This window comes from Opisthocomus hoazin, chromosome 4, assembly GCF_030867145.1.
Source record: "Opisthocomus hoazin isolate bOpiHoa1 chromosome 4, bOpiHoa1.hap1, whole genome shotgun sequence".
NCBI classification, from domain to species: Eukaryota; Metazoa; Chordata; class Aves; order Opisthocomiformes; family Opisthocomidae; genus Opisthocomus; species Opisthocomus hoazin.
The window spans coordinates 55908674-55925114 of NC_134417.1; the positions used below are offsets into that span (position 1 = coordinate 55908674).

The 16441-nt window shown below is 41.2% G+C and overlaps 1 protein-coding gene across 1 annotated transcript in view; it reads right to left on the reverse strand.

Annotated features, from left to right (window-relative positions):
• Nucleotides 1-16441, reverse strand: part of CREB5 (cAMP responsive element binding protein 5) — a 255855-nt gene that overhangs the window by 157683 nt on the left and 81731 nt on the right. Inside the window, exon 5 of the mRNA XM_075417436.1 lies at nucleotides 14165-14337. Within this exon, the coding sequence (XP_075273551.1) occupies nucleotides 14165-14337 (173 nt within the window). The remainder of the gene's footprint in view (nucleotides 1-14164; nucleotides 14338-16441) is intronic.

A 16441-nucleotide genomic window follows, 5' to 3' on the forward strand; every position in this document is an offset into this window, starting at 1 on the left:
AGGTGAGGGAGTATTTCTTTCCATATTTTACAGCTGGTGAACTGAGGCTGGGAGAGACCAAGAAATTTGCCAAAGAGCGTAAAGAAATCAGTGGTGAACAAGAAGACAAAGTGAACTTTCCTAGGTCCAGGCTAGCACTTTAATAATTTCTGACACTGCTTTCTGTGCATCATCAAACACCCACCTGATTTGATCTATTCTTTGATGGATTTTCTGTTGTTGTTGTAAACAGAACTTAAGTGTTTTCCCCATTTACAGCACCTGTTCTCTAAAGAGCTTGATGAAGTCCTCAGTTTTTCTTCTTTTCTGATTCACAGAGCGCAGTGTTAGAAGTAGCAGCCATTTTCCCACTTTAACCTTCCCGGGATAGAGCCCTTTTCTTAGCTCCACGCAAGCATCTTGAAGTACAGTATACAACAAAAGTGAGAGAGAGCAGGGAGTGTGTCCCCTTCCACTCCACCAGTTCTGGTCCACACACAGCAGAACACTCTGTGCATTGGTGCACATGGAGATTTTCTTCCAAACAGCGCTTCCACCACTTCTGAGAATTAGCAATGGCAGCCCCAGCTCCCTGGATTAACGCTTTGAAACAGCTGGCATTTCATGAGCAGTACATCGGCCACTGCTTGGGAATGGTGACACAAGGGACATTCCTTTACAGAAAACAAGTGTTTTGCTACATTTGCAACTGAGACTTTAAAAAAACAAAACAAAACCACAGATCCTTCCTCTCTGTCTGCTTCTGGAAAACAAGCATGAGAGCAGATCTTCAAGCTGTTTGCCCCAGGGAGAGGAGGAGAGCTGCTGAACTGCTGTCTGAGTCCCAGGGAGAGAACAGCACTCACAAAAAAGTCTCGGGGATACACAACCTTAGGTTTCAATCACGCCAAAGCGAGCGCCCCGTGCCTGAACACGCTCTCTGCCACATCAGCCCCAAAAGCTTATGGGAAAGGGAGGGCAACACAAAGCCAACAGAACAACTGTCTCCATGCGAGGAGCCGGGAGGAAAGCTGTTACACACACTGGCACATCAGGCCAGCTGTTAGGCAAAACAAGCTGTGTTCACTCAGGCTAGCACCACGCTCTGGAGCCAGTAAGCTGGGCTCCATTGCCGATAGCCAGGTGGCTCTGTGCCAAAAACCAGAATGGCATGAGGTTTGCATTTCAGTGTCTTGGAGATATGAGGAAAGGGTTGGGGTCCTAGGAAGTTCTTCCTTCAGTATAGCACAGACAAGAGCTGTGGGCTTGATCTCTTTGCCCAAGGCCCAAAAGACCTCCAGAAGTCCTGGAAAATCATTTTTATGGAGCAAAAATGAGGAAACTGATCCACTCAATGATACTGGTTCTAACTAAGCCAGTAATTTTGTTCCCTTTGGATGTAAACTGCACCACTTTCCTGAAGTTAGATGTGGGACGTAGGCACATTTGGCACTGTCCACCTCCCGTCAGATCTTCTGGAGGCTTCAGGATTTTGTTCAGCAAATAAGAGAAACTGAACACATACCAGTCTGCACCAGTTGAACACCTGTTTGCTCCACACATAAGGCCTATCTTATGTCAGCGAGCAAGAAGTGCTTATGAACAAAAAGCTGCACACACATCTAGTGGTTTTAAGAAAGGGGACTGCATATAAAACACCTATTTTCTTATCCTCACATACTCATACTCTTATTGTGCCAAATATTTTAAATGTCCGCTCCTCTCGACTATCTCAGAACTGTATGACCAATCCCCAAACTATGTGCATCAATGGGAACATCAGTGATTCCACAGCATATCCAAACTCACCCCAAAACACTGCAAATAAAAGACTGTGGGTTTAGGATTGCTTTTTATCTTATTAAAATAAATGTTTGGTTTAAGAGAATGGCTATTGTCATGCTAAAAGCTGAAGACAAAATTACTATATATATAAGGTAGTTTTAAAATATATCACTCATTTATATTTCTTTAAGAGGAAAAAAAAATTTGGCTGTAGTTTCAATCAGTCTTAATTCATTCTTTATTGCTGCCCTGGTTCTGTGTTATTTGAGCTGGTTTAACTGTTAAAAGCGTTTCAAATGTTCACATGGTCTGCATTAGGTTACAGAATAAAAGTAAGTACAGCCCACCAAATGTAACTTTCTGAAATGTAAACCACATGAATTTGATTTCTTTGTGGTACAACTTTAATTGGGTTCAGAGGTCTTTCGGTCTTACCTGTCTATCTGCTCTCTGATGGCCCGACCTGATAAAGCTAATACAAAGAATCTGCGAATATGATCCAAACTGATTACCTCAGTTACAGTACATGGCTTCATTCTTGACAGTAATGGCCCCTTAGCCTAGTTCATTTTTAGGCTGCAAGTTTGAACCCTGGAACCACCACTGAACCAGGAGTGGAAAAGTCACAACTTGAAGTAAAAGATCACGTCCCCTTGCAACTCTGCAAAACTAGAGAACTGGAGGGAAAGAGAGCACGTAGGTGCAACCATAAGCAATCACGTAGCCTAAAAAAACTGCAGGAGCATGTGTACATACATATATGCCTTACACTGTCACAGCAAATGTCAAAACAGAGAATGCACCCAATACACACTACATGGTACAGAAGCGACTGCAAACAGAAATGACAGCAAAGCCTGAAATCTTCAAGAGATTGATCTTCAACAGATTTTGGATTTTTTTTTTTTTTTCTTTTGACAATACACTCTGTTGCCTTAATGACAATGACTCATCATTGACTCATCATCTCTCCTCTGTTACACCGTGTTGTGCCACACGCCTTGCTGGGGTGAAACAACAGTACTGCTGCTTCCCATCCAGAAAAGCAGCAACAACAAGGCACTGTACAACAGGTATACTCACCTTGTATCCTGTGACCCAACTTGCAAAGACCTGTATCAGCTTGTGGGAGCAGATCTGGAATTAAGCAGACAGCTCAGGAGAAATGTAGGGAGAAAGGGAGCAGCGTGCTGAAATACTAAAAGTCCCTTTGCCTGGGTAGCTTGCTTTCTTGGTTTTGGAACGCACAGTCTCGATTTTGAAAAAATACCATGAAAAAAACTCACAGTGCTCATAGCTCTTGGATGAAGACACTGTAAAAAGAAACACTCTGCAGATCCAGTAATAAAAAAAATTACCCAATATTGAAAATTGCTCAACTAAAACTTCACTGCAATTCATAAGTTTCATTCAAGTAAATGATTAACAAGTAGAAACACAAGTCATCTTCTAGTTCAGGCAAATTACATGCTCTTTTCCCCACTGGAAGAGGAAAAAAAGAATTGCTTTCAAAGCCAACATAGCAATTTTTTTTTAGGTTAATATTTTTCATCCTATTCCCTGAAAGCTGTTGTTGCTGTTGCCATTTTTCTACAGTTCTATTACAGACCACTGTTCTTTACTGGTAGAACTGTTCTCCCAAGTAATTTCCACCAGTGAACATATGAGCACTAATAAACGGGGTCCCTTAATTAGTTCCAGGTTTTTCCAAAAAGCAGTGTTGGCAATACAGTTTTTAGCTCTCTGTCCATCATACAAATAACAAGTCAGGGCCTGTAAACATGGCAGGAGTGTCTCTATTTTCCTGTTTGTATAATGGGCAAGCAGGAGGCGTAAGAAGGAAATGTATACCTCAGTGGTGGGGTTTTATTGTCAATATGGAATAGTTTTTTTGGCTTGGAGTCATTTACACCGTCTTCAAGGACACATCTTACAGCTTCCCAACTTGGTCATAAGGAAAACTGAACAATTCCAAAGACGTTTCCTCCAAAACAAAAATTGATTTTTTTTCCTTTGAGGTTTGAAATGTGGTTTTTTTTGCTTTTGTTCTCAAACCCTGTTTTCTTTTATATACAGGGTTTTGCTTCCCTCTTCATTTATGGCTTCTGCTTGGGTCCAATGTTGTTTCTAGCATTTACTTTACAGGAGTTAGGGCCCCACATCCCTTGATGTCGCATTAATGTGCAACAAAAAGCTCCAAGCTACTAGGCTGTGTACCGAAAAAGACCAGACTGGAAGGGACCCCAGCCTTCCCCACAGAGAAATATAGTTTCACTTGATGGCTTCTGGAATGAACTTTGCCTGTTATGTTTTATATAGATTTTGAATAAATCCTTCGAGTCACAAATTTCTTATTGGAACAATAGAACTATATAGAGGCCAGGGGAAAATTTGGAAGCCAGTATGGATTTTCTTCCCTGTCGTGGAGCCCAGAATCCATATCTTTCTCCACATCCATTTAGTATGGCATAAAGGGAACTCACTAGCTGCTTTCTTCCAGCTTTTTTTGCTACTTCACAGTAGAAATATTATTCTGCTTCCTATTTTATTTCCCTACAGATCAGAAGCAATTCAAAGACACTCTAGGTCTCTTTCCTCTGTGGGCCTGAAACGGACTGCAGAGAAAAAAGAAATTAAAACAGGCTAGAAAGGAAATTAATTGTAAGGAAGTAAAGTTTTCCACACAACTCTTCCATTTGGTGTACATATTAATCAGCTCTGATTTTATAATCTAGTGACCACATATCTTCAGTATAGACTTAGTTTAATACCCGTGCCATGTAACCTCAAACAAATGAAACCACTCAAAACAAGCACAAATTGAGAGAAAGAAGAAGAAACTGGTTCAAATTTGGTCTCCTTTGTTTACCAGTTCCAGTTCATTTCTTCAAATGCTGCAGCAGTTATTTCAACCAGGATCAGCCATCTATTAACAGCCTGTTGGGTTTTACAGACCTTCTTGTTTGACTGAATATCTCAAAACTATTGCTGCCTTTTGCCCACTTCCATTTGCTGCCCAAAAAAGTTACAACAACTCGCAGCAATAATGAATTAGTGATATCCAAAGAGAGATTTCTTCAGGCACAGTAAGTCAGCAGTTTATCTCTCCAGGGGCAGTTTCCAGGAATGGTGTAAAAACACTTGTTGAGAACACAAGCTTTACCCACAAGTACGTCAGGGCAGCTTCCTGCACGCAGGTCTGACCAGATACTCCAAGGGCTGTGTCTGTCTTGAACATCTTCCCACACAATACGTGGGACAACCCTACTGCATGTTATAAGCATGTTACAAGCCAGGGACACGTGGTATGAGAAACCAACCTGTCAGCAAATGGAGCCAGATATTCAACTGCAGCTAGTGTTTGCTTCCAACGTGCTTAAAGGATCACAGGTCCCCCCACAAAGCACCCTGCAGCTGAAGTGCAGTGGCATGGTTGCTCTCTAGACACCAGAGGTAGCAGCCTGTCTAAGATACAATAAGCGATATCTGCCATACGAGGACTAATATAAAGGGAGAAGCTTTGATGATGTGTTGTATAAACGCCCAGCTACAGGTGTGAAAGTGGATGCTCACAGTGGTGTGAGCTTCAAGCCAAATGAGCTGAGATTTAACCAACCTGGAAACCCAATTCATTACTCTTTAAGAAACTTCTCATTATGGTCTCTATTTGTATTCTTTTTAGGTCCTCTTACTTTCAAGGGTGAGGTCATCTTATCTTTGCGTGGAAAATCACAGATACGGGGGGGGGGGGGAAGGTTGGAGAAAATAAAGGTTATGTTTAAAAGGTTATGTTTAAAGACATCTGGACCCTAAATAAAAATGCTTAGTGCCAGGAATGCTGAGAACAACAAAAGAATTCTAAAGGAACATTGAATGGTCTTCACAGAAAATTGTGAATGCCTCAACATATACAATGACACCAAAATGTCAGGTTATACTTGAACCTGTGCCAGAGATCCTTAGGGACTATTAGATGTACATAATCACTCTCAAAACCACCATGAGCTGAACAAATGATTCAGAACAACTGCTCTGCTAAGAAGTCAGGATTAACATCTGACAAGGTCTAGAAAATTTTAAGTTGCTTGAAGAAAACTTACGAAGATCAAAAGCTACTATTTTCATTAAAGAAATCATGGGACTAGAAGCACCAGAAGAATTTCTGTCTAGGATCATTTGATGCTAACCATGGCTTTTTTTTAATCTCACAAAAAAGAGCAAGGAGGGGCAGAGACAGAAAAGTATAAAGACACAAGCAAGAAAACACAGAAAACGAACAACAGGCATGATTTTTTTTTTTCTTATATCAAATGTTTCATATGTACACGCCGTATTTCAGTTTGGAGGGTTAAAAAGAAGAAAGAATGTTACTTTGAGCCCTTACATTTACAGCAGTGGTCAGCCTGGATGCCATGGTTAAAGAACTAGATAAAAGTAACGTTAGTCAGAATTCCCCAGGAAGTATATACAATTCTCTACAGACTGTCAAATAAGCGAGGGATTTGGATTTCACTCATTTGGAGAATTGTCCACTGAAAACATTTTATTACCTTGCCAAGTTTTTATGGACCCTATCTGAACAGCTGCGATTCACTTCACTTGCAGCAGAGGAAGCTGGTAATAGCTCAAAGATTGCCCCCTTCATTTCATAAACCAATTAGGACCTGGATCCTACAACTGGAGTAACACAATCCCTTCTTTTACTGGCAAAATTCCACTTCATTTATGTGAGCTCAGAATAAAGGTCTCTTGGCAGAATACAGATGCTCACAGAAGCAAATGTTTCTACAACACACTCTCTGTTCCTTCTTCCAAGGAACACTCTTCCTGCACTCATCAAAACAAACTCTTCTTAATCTACCTGCAAGTTCTGTCTAGTCACCAGTTCCTTGCAATTTGTTACTAAACATTGCTAGGAGAATTTAAAATGACGACTTACACTGTGGACCTTTGCTAGAAGGTCTCCAAAATTAGAGATTTTTTTTTTTTCCCTCTAAATCAAGCATCATTTCATTTGTTTAAAATAAATCATTTTGGTGTTGTGGCCATCTTAGATTTATCTGTGCTTTTGTTTTACATTGTATTGGGATTTGGTTTGGGTTGGCTTTTTTTCACATGTGTATTTGTCCTGTCTGTAAGTATAAACAAAACCACATATATGCCTCACATGGCACCATACTGACCACTGATTTCTAACACTCATCAATTAATGGGAAGGCCTGATTTTACAGGTGGTAAAACAGTATCCTTACACTTTATGCATAGTCTGTAATTTCTGTGTTTTCCCCCAAACATTTTTCTCTGAACTATTGTCATTGGTTTTCGGCCAGGTACCAGCCTAAAAAACAGAACAAAACAAAACCACCAAACCAAAACATTAACACTTCACTAACTTACAGTAGTTTACTAACTTACAGTACATTTATATCCATTTGAAAGTATTCAAAAATACACTGGCAAGACAAACCATGTAAAATCAAAGTGGTTTCTGTTCACCACATCAATGCCAAATTCCCATACTGAAACATTCTTAGTAAGCAACTAAATTTTTATCAGAGTTCTGTGCACATAAAGCTCTTCACTTTTTACTCACTCATTATAGCCATTGTGCCACTCCTGGCAAACATTTAATCCCTTCTCTGAACTGACATGGTGTGAGGCAGCACCCCAAAGCTTGCTCTTTCTCTGGAACCTGCAAATTACTCTCTTAAATAAACAGAAAAGAAATAAATAATAATAATAAAAAAAACCCCTTACACCAAACAAAGTCTACATTGTTTGAGTTAGTGTTTTACTGTGGCTTAGTTACCTGTCAAACAGGCTGATACTTGGATAAAACACATACTGGAATCATGCATCAGGGCATGTTAAGTGCAAACCTGTGATGAAGAGCAGAGCTATGCGATTCGGCTGCGCAGAGCTCTAATGATCATTTCTGGTCTAGCAAAGCTTGATCTGTCGGATCAAACCCACTGCAACTCCAAGATCCTCTTCCATCCAAAAATGACTTTACATCTGTTTTAGTTCAAAGAGTCATATAAATCAGAAGCTCTGACTATAAATTTTGATGACACCTTTAAAGAAGATTTATACAGTGTGTATTGTATATATACGAGAGGTACATAAGAGATACCAACCACTAAAATTAAGCAATCAATGCTGTATTCTCCATGTTCCGTATATCATACTTAAATCCTATTTATGACTTACTCTGATGTGAGAGCCAACCTATGCCTATGAAAGCTTGCTATTTCTGTTCAAATACAGTTATGGTTGCAGTACGCTACTCTGATCTCGCTTTTGAGAAACTGCTTATATAAGAATTGGCTTGAGTGCGACTTCGCTACCTATCTGAAACAACCATCAGGAGAGGGCTGGTTTCTCTGTATAACGAAAGACAACAATTCTAATAAGAGTGAGAGGCCAGCAAGTCACACAATACCTCTGATGCGTTTTTTTGGTGATGTTGCTGTAAACAAGCAACATTTCTAACAAGCTTAGGACTTTTGTCAAGTAGAAAGTATGAGGCATAACATACTGCGTTCATTAATAAATCTAACCAACATACATAACAAGCACATAACTTCCAGGATAACAGTTGACTTCAAGGCAGATAAGAAACACGCTAAACCATCTCCATTCCTGGTTGACAGGTTATTTATTACCTGGCTGATGATCCTCCTTTCAGTCCCCTGAAAGTCATCTTGATATATGTCAGTACTTTCCAACCTCTCCCTAGACCTTACAGCAAGGAGGAGGTTTTGGAAAGGCATGGGAGTATGTGGCTGGGGATACAAGCGCGATGGTGTGAACAATCACCCTTTTGTGCTGTGGTTGACAGGCAGACCGGTCCTGTTTGCTCTTTTTCTTCCTGACTCAGCAGTGTCAGGAGAGACTGAGTCAGTGGCAATTGAACATGCTGTTGCAAACAGCAACAGGGCAGGCTGGGGAGCAGAGAGAGCTTCCAAATGTCACACACACAGAGCAGCACGGTTCGGTTTACAGCTCAATGGGTGGACCTGGGCATCAGCTAGGTAAAAGCAATGAAATTGCTTGAGAGGATCCACCTGTCAGAGTCCATTTTCTCCCACATCACTCTGTCTACTAGCCATAAGCTATGAGACTTGTTTCTGTGAATGGCTCGCTTGTAATTGTTTCCTAAGTAATTCACCTGAGCTTCCCAGAGACCTGCACACATGTGGTTTGATGGGATTCCATGTTAAGGTTGGCCGAGGTCAGTGTAGTAGAAGGGACTACAGAAAACATGTCTTAGCATAAACAGAAGAAAAAGAAGCAGGAGCATTAAACAGGGAATAAAGCCCAACTTTATTGATGTACAAAGATGGGAAAAAAAATTTGGACAGAACGACGCTGTCAGATGCTCTCTCTTCCCACCCCTCCCTTTTCCTCCCCTTCCAGTGATCTAACTGATGTTATTGCATCCTGTGCAACCACGGCTACAGACTGGACCTGATCAAGTAACCAAGAGGTCATTTGATACTTCATCTCTCACTGCCTACTTCTTATCATCTCACAACATACTGTGGTGCTTCAGTTCAAATACATGGGTTAGAACAGAGCCTTTTATCCCAGATTTCCTGGGAAGGGAACTGGTCTTTGAATTTAATAAAAGCACATCATTCTACGGCCTCTTTGATGCCACACACTCGTCCAACTTACTAGGAGCTTAAAGACTTTCTCTGGCATGTACAAAGAGCTTTCTGAGTTACCAGCCTATTCCAAGCGTCTTCCAGAACTAGCTGTATTATGGAAGAGTTTCTGCCCATGAAGATCTCTTACAGGAGTCTCTTCCGTCTACTCAAGCTATATAGGATGATAGTAGGATACTCTGAGAACTCAACCAGCAGCTGCAGTCTCAGATAGCTTGCTGCTATGACAAAACTCCTGGGCTTGCCAGAGAGGAGCCCTGTCCTCCTGCCATCTTGGGTCCCTCAGATTAAGACTACAGCTGAGAAGTTTTTTTCATTTTCCAAATCCCGAAGGCCAGTCACAATGAGTCTGCCCTTCATTGTGGCACTGAACACATTACATGCAGTTTTCACGGCCACTTAATTTTCCATGCTCCTCTGTTTGTAAAGCATTCAACCCCACAAAGAGATGATAAACTGGAAGCAGAGAGAGACATATGGCATCATGAGAGGGAAGACAGAAGAACAGGAAGGAAATGCATAGGTGTTAAAATACATGCTGCATGTGGGGATTGAAAGGCTGTCCTTCCACTGGTACCGTGATTCTTCGGTACATAAACGCATCAAAGGCATCTTTCAAATCCCTCTTGTTGCCTTCTCCTACCTGCTTGCATTTCACCAAATGTGGTTGCAATTTTTCCCTTCTGATGCTGTGCCAGTAGATCATCTTATCTTGATTAAAATGCTCTACAACACTTGTAAAACAGATAATCTACATCACATGGTTAGTGCGCTATGTCCACTTCGGAGCCTGAGTTCACTCAAACTGGACTCACGTCTCCCTCTACATTTAGTACTTTGTTAACAACTTGCTGGACCTGTGACAACCCTGAATCCTCCTGTGTTCACTTTTGGCTACAGAGCTGTACCAGCGAGTTTCAAGCCAGAATAATTACTAGTTACGTCTACTACTAGCTTGAAAAACATCAGCAGGTTACTATCTCCAGGAAAGCTGAGCTGTTAGGCTGCAGCCACCTACAGCCTTTGCTGGTCTAAAAAAGACATCTTACCTAGCAAAAGACATGTCCAGATAAAGCAACCAGTGTACTGTGTTGTCACAAATTTGTCTGACCATAATTTTCACGCACATTGCTGAATACCCAGTCATTGAAAAAATTGAGTTATTTTAACAAAAAGACAAGAAGCACTGCTATTGTACAGCCTAGTTCAGAGTCCTGTATCTTGAGCTGATTCAGCTTATCTGCCTTTCTATACCTTTGACAGATGTATGTCTGCTATCATTTTTTTTTCTCCCCTTCCTCCATGTATCTTATCTCTAAATGATGTGCTATTAATCAGGCAAAGACACCCTTCACTGCTAAGTGTTCCTCAACTGATTTTTCATCAGCACAAGTAGTTACTAGTTACAGCATTCCTCCCACATGCTAAAGGCTTGGGGGGGAGGGAGGAGGGATTGCAAGGAGGTTAGAGACTGCCTCACCACAAAAATACTATCTGGGACCTTTATACCAGCCTGCCAGTTTGCTGTAATGATAATGTTGCTGTTTGTTCTCAACCAGGTACATGGTGGGAGGAAAGCAGGACTGCACCCTGTCTTATTTTTTAAGTTATTAACCTTCATGCTCTTCCCTTTTTCTGATTAATCTGGCTGGATGCCTGTTCGGTAGTAGCTGAAGCTTAATACCTGAAACAATGTGTGTATATTCACCGTGCCAGTAAGGCTTGCCCAACAATGATCATTCGGTCATGTTTTCCCATGCCTTGTGTCAATTTTACATGCAAGCCCCCAGAGGAGGGGATAGGAAAAAAGAGAGAGGCAGGGAGGGAGGGAGGGAAAGAGGGGTGGAGAGAGAGGGAGGAAAAAGAGAAGGAGAGAAGAAAGTAGGGAAAAATTACATCCCTCGGGAACGCCAGCTGCTGTGAACTCACCCACTCCTCACCATGGAACGAGCTGTGTGCGGGCACAGGTGGGTCCCATTCTCTGTTGCTGGAGCACAGCCTACAAGCAGGGTCTAAATGAAGACTTTCATTGCTGTTGCTTGTTTTCATTGGAGTAAGGCCATCACAAACATTTGCAGGTGGCTTGGCCATAGTCTGACACTAAAATATTTGTGGTTGTGATAAAAATCAGAATATTGCTACAAGATGGTTCTATATAACCTTTAGGGCTTGATCCTGCTCCTACAGAACTAGCTCAATGGGAGTTTTACTCAGTTGCTCTCTGCTGTTTTTATTGCTTATTAAAAGGCATATTCCCTGGCACAATTCTCCATGGTGAAGACTCATCTACCCTTCAGGGCAGCTTCAGATGTTTTTAAAAAAGGGGGGAACCCAACCCAAAACCACTGATTTGAGCACCTCAGAACGTGGGCTTGTTAAAAAGCTGAACCATCTCAACTGTGTCAGGCCAAATCAAACCCACCAAACTTTGCAGAACTCAAACATTTTCTGAATTCATCTGGATTTTTCTTCAGTTGCCTAATACCGAAACCATTGTCCAGTCTGTATTCCTCATGAATGAGTCCTGGATATAATTCTTAGCACATTCGGAAGGACAAGATGGAGATAAATGGAAATGACAAGATATGTTCTTTGAACAAATAAAACAAGCACCACAGGGAAAAGACTGAAGGAAAAGAAGACAAACAACTAGGATGCTCCACACTTTGGCAAGTAGATGAAGTCCAAAACGCAGCAATTATCTCCTAGGACACACCATGAACAAAAAACAAAACCTCCTCAGAAGAGGGAAGAATGGGGAACAGAGTATGGTGGAGGTCACACCATAAGTCTCATTCACACACCATCTCACGCAGACTAAAATGCTGACAATTGCCTCCCAATAGCGCAGCTTTAGGCTCGGACTTCGGAAGCATTTGTGTGATTCAGACACAGGGGAGAATTAAGATATGTCATGACAAAGTATCCCAAATGAGATGCTCATCACTGTCTAAGAAATAGGCCTTTTTATCCTCAACCCCTCAAACTCTGGAGATTCTAATCACCATGGCCCCAAACCAACGCAAACCTAAAACCTGACTGACAGGGTCTTGCAAAACCACATGCAGGATTTTTTTTCTCATTATATAGAAACAATGGGTTGGAAGCCAAGTACAGTCCCATATAACACACTTCACCACTGAGTATTAAAAGTTGTTAGGGCTTTTTTTGTTGTTTTAATTAGGATCATAATTACCACTAAACCTATTAAGTCACAATTTGAACAGAAGCTTAATCATCCTTAACCCAAACAATGGCATTAGCTGTTTTTCTTTCTAAAACTGAAAAACTGTTTCTTTCTCTATCCCAGCCCCCTGTCTTTGAAGAGAATGGGACGTTCTTGGATTCATTCTTGGATTCAGAGGCAAATGGTATTGAACATGAAATCTCAGTGAACACTGTGTTTTGTCAATCTGTAACACATACAAAGGCACATCCATCAAATATGTTTACCTTACACATACTATCAGATTTCTATATTAAGAACCAAATCCTGAAACTGTAATAAAAAAGAAAGTAGAGGAGCTTTGCCAGGAGCGCAAAACTGGGGCAGTGGATGGAATCCATGTCCTGTGCGTGGCTGGGTGACCCTTACAGAGCGGTCAGTGCCACGGGCCATGAGCCATCCCTGCCACCACAGCACTGGGAGACAGTGAGCCTGTGGTCCACATCCTGCCCCAGCCACCAGAAATATTAAAAGAAAACTGGATTTTGAGTTTTCACTGCCAGGATTTCACTTTTTGGTTTTACTCAGAAGAGACTGCAAGTTGCTCATCAATTATTTAGGCAATGACTGGGGACAGAGACTGCTTTTGCACTTATCATATAATGGATGTGACCAAATTACAAATGACAGATAACGAATCTAGACTGCTGCTTCATTCTCAGTCCACTGATCTATCTTTTTATCCATATGTTTTCATGCATAAAACCCCCCAAATTCTCAGAGTTGTGCAACAAAAAAACTGTACCCTCAAACCAGCTGGGAAGTTTCTGTATAATTAAAAAAAAGTTACTGTAACTTATAAGGACCTCAGGTTTGCTGGAAGTAACCAAGTGTACAAGACACGCATGTTTTTGTACATGCAGTTATCCAAACACGAGCACACAGTTGGCATTCAAGCCAATATGATAAGCATCCATATTGTCAATCTATGGGAATAAGTATCGATCCATCATCACAAATTGAGCAACTGCTCACAGAGGTGGCTGTGCCAAACTCCATTTATCTTGATGGTCTTTTTATTTTGTCTTCTCGCATTCCTCAATTAAACAGAGTACCTAGGAAACAGCCTATTGCCACTGAGCACCCAGAATTCCCACTGAAGGAAGTGAAAGCATCAGGTTCAGAAATACTCTGTCTTTCTTCCTAGAGCAGTTACAGAAAAAACATGAACTTTGAATGTAAGCAGATAAAACCAAAAAACTGGAAGGAGAAAGCAGGACTTCCCTGCAAGTACAGCACTCTGCCCCTTTTGAACCCAAGTGCCAGGTCTGGAGTAGATGTAGTACCCTGGCCATTCCCCCACAGTCTGCAGCACGTGTTGCAGGGGTCCTTGCCGCACGCTGGCAGGATCAAGTACGAGCTCCCCATAAGCTCAAGAACCACGAGGACAACATCTGGTCCTGCATGCAGCTGAACCTTAAGAACCACGAGGACAACATCTGGTCCCACATGCAGTTGCCAGAGCCAGAAAACCAGAGAAATGAGAAAACAGAAATGAACTTACCCAATCTGTCGATTTGTGGAAGGTGCTTGCGTAATGACCGAACTGGACTGTGGAGACGGCATGGCTTGTTGAATCACAACGCTGGTGTCGTGGTTTGGCATCCTTGTATTTGTCAGCTGGTGAGATCCAGGTCCTGCCATTGCTCCTCCAACTGTGTTATGCATGGAGATATTCTGTGAAAAGAAGGGAAATGGGGGATAGTGGAGGAAAATGAAAAAGAAATAAATCTCTTATCTTGCTTTTGTGTTCTGTAGAATACAATTAGAAATCGGAAAGTATCTACAATATGAAAAGTTACTGGCTCCTGGTAAACCCCAAGTCAATAGATCTTGTAACCAACAACGATAAAGGAATGAAAAATAATTATTTAGTTTTACAGGGCAATATAAATGGAAAAATACCTGTAAGTTGACTAATCACTCTTCTGTGATTCTGAGTTGTGATTTATAATGGGGATATTTAGCACACATTCTCCTAACTGAACACGACACATATTTTGTTTGAAAATGACTGCTGTGGTGAGTGCATGGCACCTTGATTTACTACATGGGTTGTTTGCTGTGTACTAGGTCTGCGTAGACTGACAAGCAAATCAGGTTTTATAGTCCCAAAGTAACAAACAGTACATGGCACATCACGAAACAGCCACTGCTATTAGCCTCCATATATTTTGTAGAGCAATAGTATCCCAGAGGCCTAGAATAACAGCACTGTATTTGCACATACATAACCTCTGCTTCAGGTAAGTTGGAGGCCTTAAAAAGTTCTTTAAAAAAAGTTCACAGATAACTCCTATGCACAAAGCAAACAAGCCACAAGAGACCAGGATACTACTGAGGAAGGAACCCTGGAAAAAACTCCTCTCCTGTTATCCCTACACACACAATGCACACTGCTGCTAAACCGCAGGATTTGACTTGGCCCGCATTTAAAAACAAACAAAACTCTCAAGCCAGAGATAACCCACAGTGTATACATACAAAAAATATGGTAACCTTGAGCGTATTGTTTTTCCTATCAGGCATCAACATGTGGATTGTTAGCAGTAAGAGGAAAAGAAACTTTCCATTGTCACCTCATGCTAGGCTGAGGAAAAGGCGGGAAAAAAATACCTTTACATGCACAGTCTGCCAACAAGACTCAGGCAAAACATCTTCCTGACCACTGCAATACTCAGGATTGAAAACTAAAGTTAAATTTCATTCAGACTTCCAATTTATGAGCCAGTTTGTCTAGGAAACACATAAAAGCACAAGATAATTATAGATAAAGCTGGTGAGAAATGAAACTCAAGAGCTCTGCTCAAATGTGGAGGACAGGAGAGGCAGACAACATAGTGAATCCCACACCTAAAAGAAAGAGTGCATTCTGAACGGAAACAAAAAAAAACCCCTTTAAATGACATTTCTCAGTGAAAAGGAGCCAATTATTAGAAGATCCACTCTAAAGGTTTTAGCTGTCATCCCCCTGTCTCCCAATTCTTAAATACTTCAGGTGATTGCCCAGGCTGCTGTGGACATCAGGATCTCTCTGTTTCTTTTACAAGACTTGTCGCAGTCTTCATAAACATATACAGAGCCAGAGATGCTGCCTACAGACACGTGGCCAGACCACTCACCCAGTATGAAGATGACCCAGCTCTAAGTTCCTGTTCTGGTAAAGAATTTACACAGTATGAATCAGGTCCAGCAGCAGAACAGCCAGTATTCACTTACGAGCACGGATTGCAAAAGGAAGCCAGACCAAGGGCTTTAATTGTCATTTTTCATGCAAAAAGAGCATTTTTCAGGCAAAAAGAGAGAATAACCTTAGATACATGGAATCTTTTCCAAAGAAAGTTCTCCCTGACCTATGACATTCCTATAAAAATGTCGCTTCTTCAATAGGTTAGTGTTTTCTGATGAAAAAAAATACCTAGATTCAGTATTGCCACTTTCTTCTCCTCCTCTTTCCTTTTTTCCCCCCTATAATTCAAGACCTCTCTAAGGTACAAATGGTATATGATGGGCATGAAAAATTTTGTTTGCGCATAAGACATTGTAACTGCTAGCTTACATGCATAAACTTGTAATGCTGTTTCAAAATTTTAACCATTTCCAATAAACTGCATCTTTTCAGAAAGTAGGCTGAATATGTGATCCATGGAAAGCAAAATCAGAATGAAAAATTGTCAGTGCATCCAGATGTCCACTCTTCTCAATAAAGCAAGCACTGTTACTGGGCAGGAACTATACCTTTATACTACACCGCCAAAAGAAAAACTTAAGATTTCCGAGC